General features: G+C 44.1%; 1 protein-coding gene across 9 annotated transcripts in view; it reads right to left on the reverse strand.

The window, feature by feature from the left end:
• The window catches only part of SPON1 (spondin 1), a 329,330-nt gene that overhangs the window by 162,251 nt on the left and 151,483 nt on the right, over positions 1-15,596 (reverse strand). Inside the window, exon 1 of one of the 9 annotated variants that reach the window (XM_048948282.1) lies at positions 3,405-3,708. The exons of 7 other annotated variants lie outside the window; for them this stretch is intronic. In XM_048948282.1, coding sequence (XP_048804239.1) covers positions 3,405-3,627 — 223 coding nt within the window. In that variant the 5' untranslated portion in view covers positions 3,628-3,708. Of the gene's footprint in view, positions 1-3,404; positions 3,709-15,596 lie in introns of those variants that run through there. One more of the 9 variants, XM_048948289.1, reaches the window with a different exon arrangement.

Here is a 15,596-nt window from a genome sequence, read left to right on the forward strand (position 1 = left end):
AATAAATCCGTGCTTCATCCGACACGAGTGGTGCAGCCCTTCCCCCTGCACACCCGGCCGTGCAGGGAGACCCGGTGCTCCGGGAGTGCCGGAGCTGGGGACACCAGGCACAGCAGGGGGGACCCTGGAGCGGAGTGGTCCCGGGGGGGTTTGGGTATCCCTGAGCTGTGCTGGGCCGACACTGGCATCCGATCTGGCTTAAAGCACTTCTGCCGGTTGCCCAAGCTCCGCGGTGCAGGGATACCTGCCCTTACGGAGCGCTTGTGCCAGCAGGCAAACTGCAGCTCGCTTTGCTCTCGGAGCCGCCGGACCGCAGCTGGTTTTCACAAGAGATAACGGCTCCGTGTTGCACAAGAGCTGAAAGTCTTCCTCGGGCTCAACTCCGTTTGTGCCATTTGAAAGAGCAGCTGAGAATCCCTCCCACGGTGCTTACGTTCATTAGCACTCATTGAACAATGAGAACTTCCCGTAAGGATCAATTAAACCTGAAAGTTGAGGACGGCACTTTAGAGGGAAGCTTACGTCTCACCAGCTCCTTTTGTCTGCCTCCATCCCCCACCCGACAGATCGCCAGTTCCCTCACACCGTGCACACGCACTCCATGCTCTCTCCCCATGCCCCCAGCGGGATGCTCAGATGCTCAGAGCCCCTGGGTTTGGGGCAGCACACCGAGCCCTGCGCCTGCCCTACAGTGTGCTGCATAAGCCAGATGCACAAACATCAGCAATGCAGGTACACTTCTAATATTTACTTCTATCTGCAACTTGAGAACCGTGAACAGACATTTGCGGAATGAGGACTTGTTGAAGACAAGACAATTTGCAGGTTGAGCAGAAGGAAGACATGGAAAAAAAGAGACCCAACAATGCTTAGGTTTAGAGGGGGAAAGTCCACTTACAGGCTGAGCCCCAAACAAGATGCTAGAAATCTGTCAGGTTACCATCCTTAGGGAGAAAAGCCACAAAGTCCATCACTCCCATTTTACACATGAGGGAGGACAGGAGGATGGCTCCTCAGCCTACTGCTGCCTCGTTCCGGATCACCTGAGACAGCAGCAAGCGTCCTTACTTATGTTTGCTTGCTGCTACCAGTGTTTGGGGTCCAGAGGAGGTGCCACGCGAAAACAGAGATGACTGCATGCTCAGGACCGTTTTCTTCTCCTTGTGCTCCATAGAGATGGAGAGCAAGACTTCAGCACGCCCAGACAGACCCCTGCTGATCTAAAGGTAAGTAACTGCAGGAAGGCCTCTGAAGCTTTCCTAAAGACAACAAGGAGCAGCGACCCATGGTCTCCTGTATCCCACTGCAGCACCTCATCAACCCATGGATGCCCCTGTGCCACCCGTTTGATGGAGCACAGAGCTCATTCCTGCACCATCCACCCTGCAGAAATCCCTGTTTATTCAGGAAGCTCACTAGGGAATGTGCCAAGGATCCAGATTGCATTAGATCAAACAGGGGCCATGGAAACAGGCAGATCTGGCTCCAACTCAGCTGAGGCTGTGTTAATCTTATGCAGTGTAGTATATTGGGTAATCTGCAGCTAAAACCATCACAGGTGTGATACAATGCCACACTTTACTTGCTTGATTACCTAACCTGATAAAACAACAGTATAGCATTAGTTGTACTACAGAACAAGCTCTTAAAACTTCCTGTAAGGCTGTCAGTTCTAGTTATTGCCACGAATAGCATCCATATTACAGCAACATTTACTTATGTTCTTCCCACCATTCAGACAGTGTCCTCGAAGGACAATTTGGGTACACTTCCATGCCAACTGAATGCACTAATTCCAAATATCAAAACCCTGGGCACATAGCTTGGTTATTTTTTATTATTAAATGCATTTTTCTAAGATACTGCAATACGCTAATGCGATTACTGTATTGAACAGTCTCCTAACATCAAGACCTGACCGATCTACAACACTTGTCCTACTGAGCCACCTGGGACTTTCCTCACCCCTACATTCCCATGGAATAGCAAACTCTCTGGCAGGCGAATGAAGATATCCACAAATGCTTTCACAGACGTACGTTCTCAGACTTCCCAGGAACATTAACACATTTGTCACTGTCAGAGAACCTGTCACCTTTTTCATGCTGCTTGGTGGGCGCATCCAGGTGACATGCAGCATGCACTCCTTCAGACACAAGTACTAACCCTAATGCCTGGAGCAGTCAACTGGTCAGTGGGAAATGCGTGTTTCCTTACAGCACATTAAAATATATCAGTTATTGGGGGAAAACAAACAAACAAACAACCATAAGTCGATCACACAAAGTTACAGCCTAATGCTCCAAACAGGCTCATCAGTACAGCAGATATTTTTTGCATTCTTTTAGAGAACAAAACGCTTATGCCATGCGTACACTTTCCTCTCCTTATCTGTACTAAAACTCCCACGTTTGTGCAAGGGGAAAACATTGCTCTTTGCACTGACTCTAAGGAAGGTCAGGATAAATACTTAGAAGAAACTCTCAAAATCCATTTTCCAAAGTGATGATTTCCCCAAGAAACCATTCATTTTGCCTATAAAAGAGACGGACAGTGGTACATAAAAAGCCCCAATCTCCTCACAGAGGACTTTAAAACACAAAGTTAAAAGAATGTTCCAAGAAGGCTTGTTTCCAAAGGGGTTATATGCAGAGACAGGAAAAGTGGGTAAAACCTGCCCACGTCCTATTAATTAGAAGAACATGCTGAAGTATGCTTTGGAAGTTAATTTCAAGCACCGTATGCAAAACGTTCAACAGAGAAAGAGTGTCTCCATCTCCTATTTACAATGGTCATTAGCAGAGTCTCCTCTGCCTCTTTCCTGTTTGAGCCATCTGTTCATTTCTCCAGGAAAAAAAAACAGGGGGGGTGGGATAAACAGAAGTGGAAAATGTGGGAAGCTGGCAGCATGCTGCATCACTGTTTGCCCATATGCTAACTCATTATATTAACATTCACATTTCGGGGCAAGAACAACCAGCTCCAAGTTCCCTCTCCTTCCTGCTGGATGGTGAAGCTTCCCCTCGCTGCGCTGCGTTTGCAGGGCTAGAAAGAAATCCCACAGAAGCGGGCAAGCGGGGGAAGAGCTCGTTTTGTATCCCATCAACTTGTAACGCTGCGCTAGAGCAGAGCCGGCAGAGAGAATTCATAAAAGAAAGGAAATTCCTCCTGATATCGAGTCGGTTCTCGGGAGTGAAAGCGATGCCGTGAAACGCAACTCGCTCTCACTTGTCATCAAAGCATCCCCAATTAAGTAAGGCGTGGGAGCACGTTCCCCTGCCCGAGCCCACGCAGTCGCACGCCGGGAGGGACGGGGAGCTGACAGGCAGGGACTCGCCGTAGTTTTGCGGACACTTGTCCAGCCCGTTCCCCCCGCCGTCGGAAGGAGGGGACGGCCAACTTACCGCGATAACTGTTTCCAGGTTTGTAGAATTCCGGATCGCCCTCCACCCTCAGGCTAAATTCATTGTACCCTTCCCGCCTGGTGCCTTGGGCTCGCAGGATCCGGCTGCAGTAGCCCTCGGATTTGGCGGCTTTCTCCAGGGTCTCGTCGGAGAAGCCCCTCGCCACCAAGGGGAAGGTCAGCGCCAGCAGCCGCAGGGCCAGGGGCCGCAGCCGCGCTGCCATCCTCGGCGCCCGCACAGATCGGGCAGCGCCGGGCGGCCCGGGGGAGGCTGCGGCGCGGAGAGGGGAGGGGAGAGGCGGGGAGGGGGCAGCGCGGGAGGAGGCAGGCGGGGGGGAGGGAGGGAAGGGGGAGGGCGGGAGCACGGAGCCGGCTCTCGCCCAGCTCCCGGCGAAGCGCTGCCTCCGCACGGCGCGGGGCGGCCTCGCTCTGCCGTCCGGGGCTGCGGGAGCCGAGCGCGGGATGGGACGGGGCGGGGGGGAGCGGGGCGGAGCGCGTCGCCCCACCGCCGCTCAGCGCCGCGACCGTGGGAACGCCGCCACTCCGAAGCGGTGCGAACGGCAGCGGCGCGCTGAATGCTGCTACAGGGAGCGGAGAGCCGCGGAAGAAGTTGACGGCAGAAGCGAGCCGAGCCCCCGGGGACCCGCCGAGCGCTGGGCCCAGAGGCGGCCCTGCATTCCCTGCCCGCGGCGGGACTCGGCGGCACCCGAGTGCCTCAGGCTGCCGGGGCCACAAAGCCAGCCGACCTCAGCCCCCGCTCGCTGCCGACGCGGGGCACTGGGTCCGACAGCGCTTCGGTGCGGCTCCCAAAGAAGTGCAGCAAATAGCGAGCGGCTCGGAGCCGCGCCTGGGCTGCTGAGACCCTGGTTGTAGGCGCTGGGGTTCTACACTGACCTTTCCGAGTTGTTCAGCAACAAGCTAGTGTTGCTTTGCCAGATAAAGGCGCTCTCCCGTTGGGCTCTCTGCAAGCATGCTGAACATTTCACTTTCTGAAAGACTGCTGAGTGCTTCAGTACTGCAAGCCTGTCTGCACTACAGTAAAAAGACATAAATACATAACATAAAGACTGCTTTATCAGGTATGTGAATTAGCACGGCCTCAAAATACATGTTCAACACACTTCATGTTAAGAACTTGTCTCATCCAGCTCTTCAACAAATGCAGAACTATGGTAGTGCCCACCCTTTCCCTTCACTGCTCCCCTCGCCTGGTTATGCACGGTGGTTAGTTGCGCCCATCCAAAGGCCCACGTTCATTTCGATAATTAAATGAGTGACTACAGCTCAATAACGTCACAGACTCCTGGATATCATCTGACTGCTATGCCCAGCTCATTCATTTCATGAGAACAAGGCTCACTTTTTCCAGGTTCCTCAATCAACTTTGTCAGTGAAGAAAAACAAACCAATACACAACTGAAAATGACAGCTATAACCACACTGGCACAAGACACCTGCGAATTTGCTTCATTCTCCATACTTGACTTCTCATTTCTTTTGCTAAGATTGATTGAAAAGCAATTACCTGAGTGAAGCATTTACAGCAGGAACTGCACGCACCCCTGCACAACCCACCCTTGTTCTGAGCCACAGTTCTGGTTTTAACTGAAAGCTCCTCAGAGGACTTCAAGTCCTCTCTCTTCACAGCTTTTTTGCTTCTACAAGGTATCAGAGTTAACTAATTCAGATGCATCTACTAACTCTTTCAATACACCCTACATCTATTACTTTTTTCCTCCCTGAATTGGCCTGTTTTTTAGCTTCTCTCTTACTTTTGTCCAAAAGCTCAAGTGTTGGAAAGTTTCCTGGGAAGGTACAATGGCAGTGTATCTTGTTAAAAGTAAATGCTTCCACTTAGCAACTGATACAGATAAATTAATTTGCGCTGCCTCCAGCCATGAAATGAGTAATTTGTTGTAGGGATGTTTTAGAATAGGGGCAGTGTCATTAAGCAGCACGGGCATCCTCGGGGTTTTCTATTTGTTCTACTAATTAGTGCGTGCCTAAAGCATCCAGCATGATGCATCAGTCAAAGGTGCATGCAAACGGATGGATGAATCCAACTACCCATGGCAAATTTCACAGAGAAAGAAAGCATCGTAGAGATTGGCAGTGCTGCTTTTCTTTGTGTCCTTTCTGGGACAGAGTTGCTACCCATGGCTTAGGCACAACAATCATTACTGAGGTAATACTGCATTTGATGGAGATGCTATGGTTGGGGAAAACACTCCCTGCCTCCAATCCCTCACTGCTTCTACAACTGGGCTTTCCCAGCAAGCAGAAACATTTCAGAAGATCTGCAGACTTCCTTTTTGCTTTTTCTGACAAGGAGCTCATTTTAAGGTGAGAGTCTAGAGGACTCCACTAACTACTGCAGAATATCCTTGCACTGCCTGGAAGATATTGTAGGTAGGGTTTTTTGTTTGTTTGTTTGTTTTGCCATTTTCCTTCCTCTCCCTCCTTCTGCTTCCCTGATTTCAAATAGCGACTCAAAATTTAAGGAATTTTTAAGGAATTACCTACTAAGTCCTAACACGCATTGTAACACCAGGCTGTGCAAGACTTGACTTTAAAGTCCACGCTCCTCAAAGTAAAACAACCCTAGTAAATTTTTAGAGCCCTTACAAGTATCAGGTCAGGGAGGAGAGGCCACCAAAACAAAACATGAAGGCGACAAATGCCTGAAATCTCCTGCTCAGCTCCTTGGTAGCCTTACTGGGATAGAAGGTTCATTTATCTATACTGATACCAGCAGAGGAGTAAATCATTCAAGTACTGGCACAAAAAGGATGCCTAGTCTTTTACACAAGAGTTAATAACTGTAGTGCTCAATTAAAGAACCTGAAGTTTCGATTCCGTGTGTGGTTTGCAGGTGTTCAAAGCCTCCTTTCTAACCAGTCAGGCTTCTCCCCACAGAGCTGTAAGCCTTCTTGAAGCACCCTTAACCCTTCTGGAAATGCAACATTTCTAAATTTGAACCCAAGATGAAATGAATGGCCAGGGAGAAGAGAAAATAAGCGTGTCCTATCAATTGAAAAGAATTTTCAAGAGATTGAGCTACAGGGTGCCTTTTCTTCCTCTGAAAGTATTAATTGTTCAGAGATCAATTAGTTGTTCAGCATTCAGGTGTCCAACTAACACTGGAAGTTCACAGCAAGTGCATTCTGACTACTGCTACCAAAACGTAGGGGAGACAATTACCGGTCTCCAGAAAATCTTTTTCCTCACAAGAGAAACGTTTAGTTGCTCCTTACCACCAAGACAGAGGATGCTGCTGTTCAGCCAAAGGATGAGCATGGGGGATGACCAGCAAGTAACACTGCAGAACAACCTGCAGGTGACTAGGAAAGGAAGCAGGGAATTGGAGGATTGCAAAATGATCCTGTCCCATTTTTAGGCCTTCATGTTTTACCGTAGAGCTAGCCAATAGTTCAGTTTGCATTTCTATCACCTCCCCCACCAGCAGTCACATTCTGCTTTTCTTAAACAAAATGTAACATTTTTCTATTAGTATAGATGGAAGAAAAATCCTGTTGCTACTAAAATTCCCCTCCATGTACAGCTAGAATAGATTTTTTCCAAAATTGATTGGGCTGTGCTGCATTTGAAGCCTATTTAGAAGCCCATTTAGATCTGGAGAAATCTGCTGTCCTATTAGTCAAAGAAAACGGCTTTGGAGACACTTGAGATGATTTCTTACAGCTCTGTGGCACTGTTCTCAACTTCCCTTCTCCTTGGAATCCAAGAAGTGAGGGGTAATGACAGCACATGTTTGCAGAGGTCTGTTCACCATTTATACCACTGTCAGTCAATACAATGCCTCTCCAATATTAAACTTCCCAGCAGCTCAATTACATTTGCCTGTTTAGTCATGCATGTCAGCAGCATATTTTTACACCAACAATACAGAGAGCGTTCATTTCTAATACATTTCATAGAAATCTTTGCTTCCTGACACGATGAGAATAGCATCTTAAATATTATTAGAGAAACACTGCAATGCTTAGAGAAGCAGAGGCACAGAGAAAGAGAAAAGCAATTGCGGCTCCTTTTGGGTTCAACTGGGGCAAAAACCAAACTAACCTGGAAAACTGTGGGACAAGATTTGACTTTGAAATTGCACAGAGACTGCAAACGAGCTGGAAAAGTCTTGCCTGCACCCTTGGTTACACAGGCAGAACAGGATTAAAACCAAAGCTGCTTTTGAATGGATCTTTCAAGATTAAATGTTGACAGAAACTCTTCCTCTGTACACTGGCTATTTTGGGGAAGTTTGCTACAGAAAGAGCACGGCTTCTTGTCGTGTTTAAACTCAGAATTCATTCCAATACCAGACAGTAAATATGTTCTTAAATCTCCTTCTTTTTCCCACACAACGAGTTTCAAGAGCTATCTTGGGAATCCTAGAAAACTCCCAAGGGTAAATTAAACAGAGACAGGTTCTGCAAACCTAATGTGAAGCTCCATTTACACTGAGGAAGTTTATTGCTGCCAACCTGGAGCACCAGCAGTTCCTAGACTGCATCCCTTCCAGCCACAGCTTACACCCTCAGCTATCACTGCCTTCAGGATCCTAGTGCTCAGGGTCCCCCAGTTGCCATAGAGGGGCAGAACGTGGTCCTGTGATCCTCCACACTATTACCAGAGCCCCTGGGCAGCTCAACACCCCTGCGTTCACCTCGGCAATAGCCACCACTTGAAAACAAACCAACCAACCAGATTTATCTACACTCTTCCCAAATTAAAGCACAAACAATAAAGCTACAAAACCTTGTGTTAAGTTAGAACCTCAGTCTCAATCCCAGCGTCAGCATCTTGAGAGTTTATTCAGCCCCTTGTCACTAATGTAACACACTTGTTCTCAGCATCTCCAACTAAAACACCAATGAAAAAGCAATCAAACCATTCAGCTTTTCATCTGCTCCACACTTGAAAGGTTATCCGGTGGCTTCTTATCACCACATTTTAATTCTTGAACTGCTCAACATCTGTGGGCTAGCTGTTGCTTTTACACTCACTCTGCATTTTTCTTCCCCTAAGGCACCTGATAAAGCTCCCACTTCTGCACTAGCTCAAACTGAAATTTGTAAGGAGCTCTCAGCATGGCTAGGATAACAATTCAAGGCAAGTGTTAATGTAAAGTCAACACTGCATGGATAGAAAACAGGCATTTTCTCAGGAAGAACATTAAAGACAACAGGCTGGAGAAGAAAATGACTGGCTTGTGTCTGTACAAATCAAGTACAAAAACACTCTAACAGTACTTTTTTTTTTTTTTTTGAGAAGGATTTTTATAATGATTCATGAAGCGATTAAAGCTTCAACTTTGGTAAGAGTAGGACTTAATTACATAAGTACTTAGAAATGTGCTAAGGCAATGCTCCTTGTGAAGTAACACATCCTGTGAATGCAAAAGACCAAAACCAAGAACCACACTGTTGTCTGAGACACACAGCAAAGACAGAGGGAGGACAAACTTCTCTGGAGCTTCTGGTACTGGCCAAGCATCAAGACAGAAGATGACATAAAAATAAAAAAGAAACAAGGTGATTCCACCAGTTAGCTTACATTCACTTGCAGACTAGCACCGTAATTCAAGCACACTGGTTTGTTTGCACAATAGCATCCAAGGAATGCATATTACAACTAACTCCTGTTATTTGCTACTTGATCATTTTGTCTACAGTCTCCTATTGGACTTAATAACACTTCTTTCTGAAGAAAATATTTACTGTAACTTGTTAGACCGATGCACCTCTCTCATACATCACCGGATGGCAAGTTTGTTGGAACCTCCAGCTGTCAGCAGCAGCACTGCTGCAGTTTACAGACCACTGATACTTCCACTTCAAAACCCATCCTCCCTGGGAATCCAGACCAGCCACTTCAATCAGCACTGGGTTAAAGGCAGAATGGTTACAAGTACAATTAATTCTCAGGGTGGTCTTTTTGGTGTTGTTCAGATGATGACAGTAACGGAGACAGAGGACAGTGACTCTAGTAGTATTAGAAAGCATTTTTCAAAGCAGTTTTTCCACCACGGATGGATTTTTCAGAAAGCTTTCTTTCCGTACATTTCACCAGCTCATGATTATGTCAAGCACTAGTAGATATTCCTGCAGGTCACAGATCTGAAGAACAGATAGTGGCTATCCACAGGATCCCTGCAGAGACAGTCTGCACTGGCAGGGTTATCAGAAAGAAGAAATAGTTTTTCAAAACCGTTACTTAAATACCAGATTTCTAATTCAAGTGGTAAAGAAGCTTTGGGAAATCTCTCACAGATTTACAGATCCATTCATTTTTCATATCAAAGGAAGCTTTGCTGCAGTTTACACAGGAACCTAAACCACCTGACACCAAGCGAAATGATACACAACAAAATTTTTCAAAAGAAACAAAGCCATCTTTCAAAGCTGACTACAGTTCTAAGAGATTCGTTAGCTGCACCTTCAGTAGACCACCTTTGTGAAGAAAGGTGATTGGATTTGTGAGGTAAAGAGAATGTTAAAGAGAGGCAGCAAAAAGACAAAAAGAAGGGGAAAAGTTGGTGGAAAAGGAATTTTATAGCCTACAGTATAAACAGAGGTTAGCGTGGGAAAGGAATACCAAAGTGTGCTATAAACCAATGTCTCTACTGAGCTACTGGGTTGTTTTTTTACTGCCTCACAGGCTGCTACATCTGGGTTTGCAGGCTTCACTTCAGAAAGTATTTTGCAAGTTACCTTGATAATAAAAGCAGAGATGCTAGAGGCTGTGAGACAGTTGTTTGGGGAATGCCTGGAAATGGTAGCTGGGTATTCTGTCCTTTATGGACTTCCCCAAAGAACTCTGATGCACAGAGAGCGAGGGTTGCTTTGAGAGCCAGGCCATTAATAGCCATGAGCACATTCACAGCTCCAACAAATTAGCCAAACAGCCAACAAATTAGTGTTCCAGAATCGCGCCTTTCTGCTGAGCAGTCCCTGAAGCCTAACGCTCTCCCGACTTCAGCTCTGTAAGCTGAAATACTTCTAGATGAATCAGAAGAATTAAAAGAAATTCCTAAGGTTGAAATACAACAGCAACTCTGACCCCAGCTCGAAAAGCCTACTATTAAACACATTTGTGAAATCTGCATCTCCTCCCTCTCTCACTCACATCAGCAAAGCAGAAAGGATTTCTCTGACTATCAGACGTCTGCCTTCTCACACTCAAAGAATATTCAGAAATTCCTTATTTGGTACCAGTCCCTTTCCAAGTCATTATGATTTGCAGTCTGTTCTGCCACACATAAAAATCAAGGATAAGTGTCCAAAAATATTAGCTTCATATTGATATTTTAAAATGTTTTTGCTACTAATAAATTGTAATTAAAAAAACTTTTTATAACCACCCTCATAATAATCAGAGCTAACCTGCCTTTCATCCTCTTAACATGGATATATTTCTTTCAGCTAGGAGAAAGAACTTGAGTGAATACTTTAAGCACTGGAAGGAGGAATAGCAGAATGCGCAATAAAGGCAATAGTGATGGTAAACAACAAATAATACAGGAAGGAGTTTCGTGATCACCTTCAGCAATCTAGAGGCATACGAAACACATGAAAAGCAGCTTTGATGACTGTAACACATAAGCTGCAAAAGTCAAAAGAACACCAAAGGTATCCAGAGGAAATAGCATACCTTTGGACAAGTTCCATCCCCCAGAAGAAAACTCAGAACACGGCTGATTAAGCTTTTATATTGGTTATGCACTCAAGAACCTCAGGAATGCTTGAAGAAATTAATCTCATTTCTTTGAAACCAAAAATACCGCAGAACATAACACAACGGCAGAACCTGATGAGCTGCACCAGAAGGTCTTATACCTGTTTTCTGGTGAGAGCTACTTGATCCTTCAGCTCTCTACAACTTCAGGCAACAAGGCAATGATTTTGTTTGGTGTATTACTTTTTTTTGTCTGAAACAGCTCAAAAAACATAACATCACTGAAATAAATATCAGAAGCCAAAAACATTCCGCAATATTTTAAAGAAAAGGCAAGAGTATCACACAATTTCTATCTACCTGACCTGAAGCATATTTCTTCTTGATCCAATTTTTTCTTTTTCAACTTCATCCATAACAGAGACAAAATGAATTTGGGAAGTTTTGTTCACACTGATGAACAGCTTACTTGAAATATAACAGTTCAGTTGGAAGGGCCCATCAGACATGACCAAATCCATCTACCTGACCACTTCAGGCTACCCATGGGGAGGACACACCAATGTGAAATCTAGAGGTTAAAACACGTCATTTTCCCATCTGCCTATGTTGCATTTAATGCTCCACAAAAAAATGGTCTGACCTCTCAGCTGCTTCAGATCACCGTAGAAAGAAAAGGAAACGTGTTGCAGGAATGAACAAAGTTTGGTTTGCTGTTTAGTCATGCCAAGAGCATTTTATGAGCGTGCAACTGTAGGACAAAAGACTGCACACCAACTACAGAGAGATTATTAAAGACAACAATTGAAGAATATAGAAAACAAGTCTGAAAGAATCTTCAGAATGCACCAAGGCACAATCCCCATTTGCATAACCATTCTCGACCAAATCATATACTTACAAGCAGGAAGCATCGACTTTATCAGAAATAGTTATGGTTTTGTCTTCATATTTGATTTCCATGACACCCCCCTGACTCTCCTTCAGCTGCACTGCAGCCCTGCTGGTTAGTCTCCATCTTTTGCAGTTTTTTCCATGCTCCATGCATCCTTGCAACCTTCCTACTTGATATCAAAATAAGTTAGGAAACTGATAACAAAATTCTCAATGTAATTTATACTTTGCACCACTACTGTGCCTGCAAACCATCCTGTGCCTATCTACAAAAACAGAAGTTTTATAATAACATCTAGAATGACAAAGTAATTAACGGGTATTCTTGAAGAATGAAATGTTGACTCTCAGAATCTCCAGCTGATAAAAAGCCTGTACAGGGCAGAAAGTGGTTTATGTAAGTCACAACACAGCGAAGAACTGTAAAACAGATAAATGGTTATGCTGAGATTACCTGACATCTTCCTAGCACAAGAAAAGAAAGTGTAAGAGATCTCCCATAGAATTTGTTATAATTTGCAATACAAGGCTTTACATTAACATCGTAAAATAAACATTTGTCCTCATCGTAACAGCTGCAGCTAGCACAGGCATGTAGAGTATGTACAGCCCTCTCAATGACGTCTTCAAGAACTGACCTATGATGATCAGAAAGAAAAGCAAGGAAAAAAAAGTGCAGTCAAACAATACTGCCTAATTTTTAAACATCTGTTGTGAAAACTAATAAATTTGTCTCAAAGAGTTCAACACCGTTAGAGAGCAGATAAAACAAAAGCAAGTTCTAACAAGACCTTCATTTACAGCTTACCAAGTTTTTTTGAGTTAAAGAAGTTAGATTCCTTCAGAGTACTGAATATTATTATGAAAGCTGGATGTGTAAGTAGTGTGTGGAGATTAATCAGATTGCCTGAAGTGCTGTAGAAGAGATTCACAAGCCAAATAACCCAAACTGCAAGAGAATAAGTCTTGCCTGAGATGGAGCAGGTTTCAGCCTGAGCATCAGGCCATTTTAAGAGGATAGCCAGCAAAACTACTGCTCCCCTGTATCCTACCCTCACAGAACACTTGGTAGGCAGCTCCCAAACATCCCCAGCACACTGCCCAACAACTTTGTTTGGCTTTAAAACACCACTCCTGAAGCCAAGATGCTGGAGGAGATCCTTCCTCTAACACTCAGCAAACCTACTCCCCAAGGGAAGCAGAAAGATGAGGGTAAAAGCCTCTCCAGGATGCCTTTCCCTCTTTTTATGTGCCTGTTTTGTTTTGGGCCTCTCCCAAAATAATTGATGCCAGCATTTCTAGAAAGCTGATGGAACTGGCAGAAGAAAACAACTAAGGCTTTCTCCAACACAGTAACAACAATGAGCAAACCAAATATCCTCAAACAAGGTAATTAAGACTGATGTATCAGGAATCGCTTTTCCTGCAGCTAAGTGCAATATTCCCTCCCTGAATACAGTGTTTTCAAGTGACATGATTCCCCCAGGGGCTGCTTTTCCTTTCCACGTTCTGTGAACAGGCACACAACGACATCAGGCAATTCTTGGTTAAGCCACATGAAAACCAGATTCCATCTTGCAGGAATCTCCCTTACATTCAATCATCCCACATAGGATCTATCATTCTAACACATCATATACTACTCACACAAACATGGTGTATTGTAATAGGATTCTCTATACACGCTTTTATTAGAAAATTGCTGAAAACCATATAAATGTAGGTGTGCATATATGCACATTGACATAAACATCTCTACATAAAGTACGTGCAAGTCTGGAACAAAGCACTGTCAGTTTTGAAAATTGCAGTGTACAGCAGACTTCCCACATGCTCCACTGAAACAAACCCACCTGAATATTCTCAGAATAACAGCAGTAACACTAAAAAATAGCAGGTGTTCTGATCAGTTTTGTGGAAATTCTTAATGGAACAAACTTAATTGAAATGGGATTGAAGCAGTTATTGCAGGCTGCACTTCAAAGTCTTTACAGTTGTTACTGATCTGACCCAAACCTATGAGTCATGTCAATTAATACTTCATTAGACTTTATAAAGCAATATATTCCCAAATTATTTGGATTAAGGCTTTGAAAATCTTGACTTTTTATTAAACTTGAAGGTTCAATGATCTGTGATATCATAGGGAGTAAGTACATCTACAGAATTTTTTTTGCTTTTAAGCAAAATGCATGAAAAAAAATCAGTTTTCACACTGTGTTTTGTCTTTTAACAGTGTATGGATGTACTTAAATGCATCTCTACGTCTATTTTGATGTCCACTGGGATGTGAGAGCTATTATAAGAATCACTGTTATCTTCTAAGTCTTATCTATATCATTAATGACTTGAGAGTTTAATCTAGAAGCTGTAAAGTTTCAGTGTGTTGCAATAAGGTAGTGTTTGTGTCCTTTCACTTCGTGTCATACAGCATTTTACTAGTCAACTTCCACTGCTGATCCCATTTATGAAAAATCAGCCACCAAAATGGCACACTTCAAATAAATGGCCATAACCTGATTTCAAGTAAATTGATGGGAAAATAATCCTCTGTAACGACAGTTACCTTTCTTTCTCTGCAGAATTTTTCCTTTTAAAGTACTTTGACATTTCAAAGGACAGGCCTCGCCATAAATGTAGTCTATCCACAGATAATCCCCAGCAGAGTACAAAGGCCCTGAGCTGAAAAACAAATAAATTTCTGAAGCAAAAGCTAACCCCCTCCTCCTGTAAAAAGTCATCTGGCGGCAGAGCATTTGGGGATTTCAAAACGCTCCCAGACTCAGCTTTCCAGGAACTCAGATCCACCTTCCTCCAGTTTGAGGTAAAGGGCCACTGCGACGCCTTGCATGAAAATTCAATAGCTTCCCATGACCTTCATCAAACATAACAGAACATGAAGAGAGACTGACAAAATGACCTGTGATTTATTTGATTGGCTGTTCTTTACCCAAATTGAAAGTACAATAGCACCCCTTATGCGTTCTCCCACTGTAACAGGAAAGCTTTCTCTCAAAAGATGCCGTATTATCAAAGCAGAAATGCACAGGATAAATCCAAATAACATTTGATGATGAGGGATGACAGTTTTCAAGAAGTTATTGCCAATCATTTACAAGATTTCTAGAAAATAACTCATGAAGCATTTTGTAAAGCCAATTCTCATATCATAAGGGACAGAGACAAAGCACATCAGCTAGAAATGCTTTTCTATAGGTGAATTAGATATAAAAAACGGCTTGGAGTAGAAACTCTTCATAATACCTCTTCGCTGCACTGATTGCAGGAATTTATGATCATGTGCAATCCTCGCAACTTAGTTAATTTATGCAAGGTACAAAGGCACATAAATACTTAGAAAATAGGGCACTGAATCACCACTAGTGAAACGTACTGAGGAAAAGATGAAAACACCACAAACTAACTTCTCAGTTTCCAGAGGAACTGTTGATCAACAGAGTAAGTACCAGCATCTGTGCACCTGCAGTTTGTAGCAGTAAGCCCAACAGGGTTCAAAAGTACCTCTCAAGATCCCTTCAGGAAGGGTTACAGTTCCTGAAAGCTTAATTATAGATGTGATTTAGGGAAGTAGAACCTAAAAAACAGGAAA

This window comes from Lagopus muta, chromosome 6, assembly GCF_023343835.1.
Source record: "Lagopus muta isolate bLagMut1 chromosome 6, bLagMut1 primary, whole genome shotgun sequence".
Taxonomy (NCBI): Eukaryota; Metazoa; Chordata; class Aves; order Galliformes; family Phasianidae; genus Lagopus; species Lagopus muta.